This window comes from Trichomycterus rosablanca, chromosome 7 (assembly GCF_030014385.1).
Source record: "Trichomycterus rosablanca isolate fTriRos1 chromosome 7, fTriRos1.hap1, whole genome shotgun sequence".
NCBI classification, from domain to species: domain Eukaryota; kingdom Metazoa; phylum Chordata; class Actinopteri; order Siluriformes; family Trichomycteridae; genus Trichomycterus; species Trichomycterus rosablanca.
This window is the reverse complement of record NC_085994.1, coordinates 18329782-18337605: the sequence shown is the minus strand read 5'-3', so window position 1 is coordinate 18337605 and position 7824 is coordinate 18329782. Positions and strand designations below refer to the sequence as shown.

The 7824-nt window shown below is 35.6% G+C and overlaps 1 protein-coding gene and 1 long non-coding RNA gene across 3 annotated transcripts in view; one reads left to right on the top strand and one right to left on the bottom strand.

Annotated features, from left to right (window-relative positions):
* Positions 1–458: 458 nt before the first annotated feature.
* Positions 459–7824, top strand: part of cep104 (centrosomal protein 104) — a 41615-nt gene continuing 34249 nt past the window's right edge. The window contains exons 1-7 of one of the 2 annotated variants that reach the window (XM_062999087.1): positions 459–505; positions 2220–2342; positions 3109–3282; positions 4218–4356; positions 5159–5221; positions 7234–7310; positions 7455–7626. In XM_062999087.1, the coding sequence (XP_062855157.1) occupies positions 2230–2342; positions 3109–3282; positions 4218–4356; positions 5159–5221; positions 7234–7310; positions 7455–7626 (738 nt within the window). In that variant the 5' untranslated portion in view covers positions 459–505; positions 2220–2229. Of the gene's footprint in view, positions 506–2219; positions 2343–3108; positions 3283–4217; positions 4357–5158; positions 5222–6867; positions 7130–7233; positions 7311–7454; positions 7627–7824 lie in introns of those variants that run through there. The other variant, XM_062999088.1, reaches the window with a different exon arrangement.
* LOC134318259 (uncharacterized) lies at positions 6557–7541 on the bottom strand. The gene is made up of 2 exons (XR_010013365.1): positions 7478–7541; positions 6557–7402 (listed from the first exon to the last, which is right to left on the bottom strand). It is a non-coding gene; the product is annotated as an uncharacterized LOC134318259 (long non-coding RNA).

Below are 7824 nucleotides of genomic sequence, written 5' to 3'. Positions count from 1 at the left end.
TACACATTCAACTTTTTTTTATTATTAGTTTTTTTTTTTTTCCTTTTTCGGCTTGACGTTCTTTTATTCTGGAACTAAAACTATGAATAAAACCAATACAAACCAAAAACCAAATAATAATAATAATAATAATAATAATAATAATAATAATAATGATAATGACAATTTCTTTTTCTTTCTCAGCCTTTATTCGAATTACTTTATTTTTCGTTCAAAAAACTTTTTCTTTCAAAAACCATTGGCTTATTATTGCTTTATCTTTATTGCATATTATATTATTGTATAATTATTAGTATGAATAACAATTAATATAATCAGTAATATGATCTAATTATAATAATAGTTTGTAAAAGACAAAATACAAAAAGTCAAAGATTTTTCTTTTTGATTTATAACTACATGTACCAGTATCCTTTTCGCAGACTCTGCGCATGCGCACATCTTACAGTTGTCAAACGGTGGTTATGGAGATGAAATGGGATTAACATACTGTCTTCGTATTTGGGTAAATATTTTAAAACAGATTGTATTTTTACTTTTATATGTAAATGCATGTGTTATTATGCAGTCACTTTATGGTGGACGCTAAGTGCGGGTTTAATATAGAAGCTAGTGGTGTTGACACTGGTTGCTGTTGTAGTAAATGTTTGCTTTAGCTGTGATAGCTACAGCTAGGAGGGTTAACATGTAAATTAGTACTGAATATGTATTGCATGTTAGTTTATAGAGCAATGATTCTAAGTTAATGTGTTAATAAGTGTTGTTGTTGTGATATTTTTACAGCTCGTTGCTAATAGTAAGAATGTTGCCACCAAATAAAACTCTGACAACCTATAAAAATGTAGAAAAGAAATAAGTACTAACACTGTTTTAAAAAGCATTTGTTTTAATGTGCTAATTTTACATATTTTTTGCAGTGGGTTAACTCTTATACTAAGGATAATGTGTGAATTATATGGTCAAGATGTGTAGATATTCTTTTGATTAAATAAATGTTATTGTCTTTATGACTGTTGTCTTTCAAAAAGATGAACCATACTGCATATTAAATATTAACACTTTAAAGTAATAAAGAAACAACAGGAAAAAAACGAACCATTGGCATACATTTTACAACTCAAACTTATTAATAACATAGGGTTTTGTAAAATAAAGTAAAGAAAAAATAATGGATATATAAATCCTTTTAAACAGGGCAATATTATCCACACATATTTTGTGAAATCAGCTCTATGGTCCACACAATTGTGTAGACACAAATAAAGTGAAGTATTTGTTATTATTATTATTATTACTATTATTATTATAATTTTTTTTTTTTATTTTATAGTGTTGGTAATATATAGTTATATATTACCATATATATTGATTGATGCATCCACAGTGATACAATTGGTCCAATTTTCTTGGACTTTCTAGTCATTAAAATTTTGCATTTTAAATCCCTGTAAGTATTCAGAACAACCAAGTAAAATTATTCCTTTCAAGAAAAATCACTTAAAATTTTTGAACTCCGTCTAAAAACAATTTTGTAATGAGAAAAATTTTGACAGGAACTTTTTGGATTGAATTCCCATGACTGTGCACCCAGCTGAACAGTTTAGTACGACATCAACTGGGCTGGTGTAAATTGCAGCCACTGGGTTAGACCTGGGTTTGGAGGATGCCAGGAGAACACTGCCTACTCAAATGTGTACTGCCAGCAGTGAAGTTGGGCTGTTTTTTATGGGCTGGAATCAGCTCCTTGTCCTGGTTAGAGTAATTTTTATTGCTACAAATGTTAGTGGTATTCTATTAAGTGTTTTATTACCCTTCCCTTATCTCTGCATGTGCACAATAATGTGGATGTGCATAATGTAAGGTCTAAATTTGGCTGTGGAGGAAATTGACTGGCCTGCACAAAACTCCTTATTTAGCAGCATTAGAATTTATTGTATACGTACAATGTATTCTTTAATGTTAATGATTAGTGTTAATAAGCTCTTTGTGACTGAATGGAGGCAAATTCTGCAGTTATTTAAAAAATCTCATAAAACCTGTTCCAAGAATGTGAAGACTGTGACTGCAGCAACTCCATAATAATGCTTATGTATTTGAAAATGGTTTTGTGTCTCTCCAAACACATGCATTGTTTCTTTGTAAAATATCAGTTGTTTCCAAGCTTGCCTAACTGTTGTTGCACTTACCTTCATTTCTTTTGTCCTCTTTTTTGGTTGTAGCAGAGGCAGGATGCCACGTAAGGTAGGATTCACCGTGATCAGCTGGTCTAGTCATGAGGAAAACTACAGTGCCAAAGAACTTATGGTTCATGCTCCAACCGTTAATGGCTGGAGGTCTGCCAGGTAGATATCAATATTGTCGTTACTATTATAACATTAGATGGTTTTAATAATCATGATCATTTTTCATTTATAGCCCTTTTAGACCAAAATCTCTGCTTTACATAAAAAGTAATGTTATAATAATGAAATATAAATGGTAGTTTGTAATAATTAAACTTGTTTTTTCCATGTTTATTTGCAAAATACCTTTAAAATGTTGCTTGCTTTATTATCATCATAGGGCACATTATTATTATTATTATTAGGATTTTAGTAAACCCTCTCAGGTTGCAGTGCTGTTTAATCAGATTTGCTTTTATTGACTGTTGACAGCATAAAAGAAAGTGGAGGGGTGTTAAAAGTGCTCGAATGCAGCTAAAGTTAGTGACATTAGTAATAACGTTTGCACATTTTTTTTGTAAAAATATTTGTTGTAGGCTAAATGATTAATAACAGCCCTGCAATGGATTGGCACCCTGAACAAACCACAAGCCTGACCAGAGTAGAGCAGTTAATAAAAATAGGGAAAAATATTACTAACCCTTCATAGTAGTAACTATTCAGTTAAATGCAGCCTAATAAGTATGATTCATTATTTACCATTAAATAGAATTTATTTAACACTGCTTTTATCTAAAAGACATTAAACTCATATAGTGTCATTTAAATCTATGGACATATTTTCAAACTCTTGTTAAATCATCCCTGTATGACTCAGTACAGAACTATGAATTTTGCTGACAATAGGAACACACTAATTTTGTTGTCTGGTTGTTGCTGTGTTTAGGTTCTGTCCATTCCCCCAGGAAATCACACTGCAGATGGTAGAGAGGTGTCAAATCAGAAAGCTACAGCTGCTAGCTCATCAGTACCTGATTTCAGCTAAAATTGAGTTCCACATTGGGGACAGACTGCCAGAACCAGCATCTCCTCCTGATGTCCAGCAGTTCCGCAGACTCGGGTTAGTGATTGCGTCTGCATTGCAACCTATTTTCATTAGAAAATAATTTAGCTTTTTCGAGTATTTAACTCGATTAGTGTAAAGTTAGTTAGTTACTTAGTTATTAGGTTTTTAACATCATGTTTTACACTTTGGTTACATTCAGGAACAGTAGTTACTCATTACACAAGATTCATCAGTTCACACAAGGTTATATTGAACACAGTCTTGGACAATTTAGTATCTCCAATTCACCTCACTTGCACGTCTTTGGACTGTGGGAGGAAACCGGAGCACCTCGGAGGAAACCCACGCGGACACAGGGAGAACATGCAAACTCCACACAGAAAGGACCCGGACCGCCCCACCTGGGGATCGAACCCAGGTCCTTCTTGCTGTGAGGCAACAGTGCTACCCATTTAGCCACCGTGCCGCCCTGATTAGTGTAAAGTAAAACATCTGCAGAAGTGGTTAAATTAACAGAAAACCCCAACTTAAAAGAAGCTTGACATTAAAGTGACAATCACAAGTACAAACACATCTGTACAGGTTAATAGAGGCATATGTTAAACATAAACAAACAGCATCAGAAAAGAGAAACAGTGTAGGCAGGTGATGGCTTACTGACAGGTACTCTACAGTATAATGAATACATGCTACAAAAGTTTAGCCACATACAATATCCACATAATAAATTTGGCACTTTAAAATGTGTATGCCAGGAGGTTAAAATGTTGGGTTTTATGGCAGGGATGCTATTTAGAGTTTTTTTGTGTTAAATGTTGCCACAAAGGCACATAAATTGTTGTAAGGAAGCACAAAACCTAAACATCTGAGCAATGGAGGGAAAGATTTATAGTCTTATGTGACATCTTTTACCAGAAGTTTGAAAAAATCCAAATAATGCTTTTAACCCACCTGTAACAAAGCCTTTTTTTATTTACTCTTTTATGCAGGTACGTGTCACTCTCCAATAATGAGAAGACGGGTTTCAGAGCACGAGAACTGAAGTCAGTACATCTAGATGCTGTCGGGACATATCTGAAGCTTACCTTTCATCGAAATCATGTCAATCAATACAACATCTATAACCAGGTAGAACGACACAATTCACACTTTAATTGTATACATGTACTGTAGTGTCTAGGGGTATAGCATTAATTTATGACCCATTATTTTAGCTTCTATGTTTCTTTGCCCAGGATTCAAACCCCTGGAAATCAGGCACTGCTGGTACCAGCAGCATGGGCGTCTACACAGACATGATTGGTTATGTCGGTGGGGGACGAAACCCTGTGATGAACTGGTGCCCTGTCCAGGGTATTCCTGCCTTGCGCCCAGTGTTTTCCTGGTCTCACTGCGGCCCTGACCAGGATAAAGCGGTTAATGAAAACGAAAAAAATGATTTGTTGCCAATGACAGTGAAAAAGCAGGGACAGAAGTTTTCTTGCATGATCCTTTGGAAGCTTATATCAAACTTGCTTCATTGTAGACAGGGTTCCCCATGGCAGACTTGTGGTAGTTCTTGGATTATATTTGGCCATAAGATAACAGTTTGGGTTTTTACCCCAACCTTGGCAGGAGACCACTGTTCCATGTACTTTTGATGAATGCTGCAACATAGATGTCTCACAAGTATATGTCATTTTTTTACTTCATTTATAATTTTGTATGATGAATCAGATTTATTTTTTGCAACAACATGAAATATGTTTTATGTAGGTTACAAACATAATAATACAATACATAATCTTTTACAAAAATTATTATAGATTAAATGAACCGACTTAGCTTATTAACTTCTTTCCAAGGCTCTAATGCCCTGCATTTTAAAAGACCAAAAAACAATTTTTTTTGGCCATATGTTTTATATATATTTTCTCTTCTATAATCCTAGGTTGCTTTGGTGGCTATAAATATATTAGGTGACCCAGTGGATTGCAACAATTTCAGCCCAACGGTAAGTACAAGAAAGGCTTTTTTGTTAATATGGTACATCTCACTGACTCAAGAGGATAATAATTCCATTGCAGCACAAAACGGTGGAATGAACAATGGAACATAAACAATTCCTCCTCCACCAAATTTTACAGTTGACAGAAGCCAACTGTAGCATTCTTTTGTCACTAAATCCTTTCTTTTGACACAGTAAATATGGAAGGCTGAGTAATTAGCCCAAAAAGCATGTTTTCACTGCTTCAGAGTAGAACAGCATTGTGCTAACACTCCTTCAGTGGACATTTGGCAATTTGTACAGTGATCTTAGGCTTCTGTGTGGCTGTCTGACTATGGAATCCTAAACTGTTAGTCTCCTTATAAACTTCCAGAGGCAGTCTGGAACTAGGTAGTAAGTGCGTCAGCTGATAACAGACAATGTAGGCGCAAGAGCTTAGTGGTCCAGTTAAAAACCTGATTATTAGTGTGGACCTAACCTAAAGCCGCTAGGGGGTAGCAGTATTTAGCTTGATGCACCAATCCGGTGCATGACAGTTCATTCAGCATGCTTGTGTGTTGTAAGTGCAGATAGCTGGATGGTAACAGGAACCTTAGGTGTAAACAACCAGATAAAACTGCAGACAGATGAATCCTGGAGCCACTACTTGTTTTCATTCTGTACTTTTTTCCCTCACCCCTTCATGTGTGAAAAGTCTTTTCATAGTGGTAGCAATTGTTGAACCAGAAACAGTAAAATTAGCAATATCTGCATCTAAATAAATCATGATGCAACTTGCTTTGTATTTGTATTTTTATTATATTGTACATTAAGGTGTTGGATTTTCCATAGATTTAGGGCACAAACACCAAAGCGCTTGAATGGAAAAAGTCATAGCAAATATCTTAACATCCCTGCAGATTTTACAGCATGCTCTTTCAGACTAAAGATGCGAAACATAGGAAAAATGCCTGTAGTCACTTACAAAGAGTTGAAAGGGGAAATAAAAGCAGGAGAAACAATAAACAAAAAGCAATAAACTCTACAGCGATCATCATTTTAACAACGCAACAACCCAAAGCATATAAGCAAATATTTTAAGACTGGTTTCTAAAAAGTAATATTGATATTAATGAAACCACAATGCTGCAAAAACAGTCAAAATAAAGGACCGTTGTTAATTGTTAGTTTCAGTTGTTTGTACTATTAAAGTTTGTACATTTTTAGCAAGGTTTTGTATGTCTTTTATAAAACATCTCGTGTAAAATGTAGGTGGATATATGGTAACAGAGTATATTAAAAAGAAAATGTTATTGCTCACTGTACTGTGAACACTGTATTAAATTACAAATACCATGGATGTACCGTGCGCATCCTTAGTTTATTTAGAGAAGGTATTTGAAAAAAATCCATGATGTGTAACAGGACAGGTTGTGCCTTGCCACTGGGGTGCCAGGTGTATGCCCGCACTTTCCAGAATTAAAAGTTAACCCAATTTACAGGATACTTATTAAAACGAAGTAACAAATGAAAGACACAAAAACACCCACAGACAGCAACATAAAAAGTGGATAGAAAATGATTTGTCTCAGTATGGAAAAATAACTGCTTAGAGCACCTGTGACAACCACAAAAAAAAGTGAACAATGGAATCCCAGAACAGCCCGGGGACAGCAATAAACAAGCAGCACCCCACCTCACCAACTGGCACAGCCCATACCCAGCATGGATCCATTTGTGGAGCCCACTCCAAAGAGAGACGTCATGCTACCTCTGGAGCAGCCAGTTCTTCAAGGATGGTTCTATCTTAATAGGCAAAAAATGCCTGTGACCCCAGCTGAGGTTCCAAGGGGAAAAAAATTCCATACTGGATCGACCCCGGCATCATGGTTTCAGAGAAAGAGAGCAGGTGCCAACAGAGGTGCCAGCAACTCTGTAAGGAAGAAGCCGTTATACATAGAAACACTTCCACCTGAATTTAATCCCACAATTAATGTCATTAATTACTTATGTTTTCTGTAATTCTTGGTTTCCTCCAGCTGAACAGAAATAACCTGGTTGATCAGTACCTCAGCAACACACAGAACAGCTCAGCACTGGATGGCTCTTATGCAGGGTAAATGTTTTTGTACTTTATATTAGTGGTTTTGTGAAGTTTCCTTTTTTACTGGAGTGCTGGGCAGCCTAAGCTTCTGTCTTTACCCATCACTGTAATGAATTCATGTTAAGACAAAATATTCAGATTTTTCTTTACTTGCAGGTATAAACTTGACTCTGTCTCACCTTTGGATGACTTGGCGTTTGACATGTATCAGGACCCTGAGGTTGCCCACATAATTCGCCAGCTGGATGATAGGAAACAAGACATGGTCCGATTAGAAAGATATGACCTTGCCAAAAAACTTAAGCAAGCTATTGCAGATCTACAGAAGGTATTATGCTAACATCTTTCCTTACATCAGAAGCTGATTAAGTGATCTACATGTCATTGCAAAAATTAAATGCAGTTAGGCTACTCTAAATTGCCCCTAGTAAATAGCCTAGCTAAGTCAATAAAAATCATATGCATGTGTGCCAAAACTGTTACAGCGTCAATTTGCTAAGATACCAGCTCAGTCTTTGACTATAAT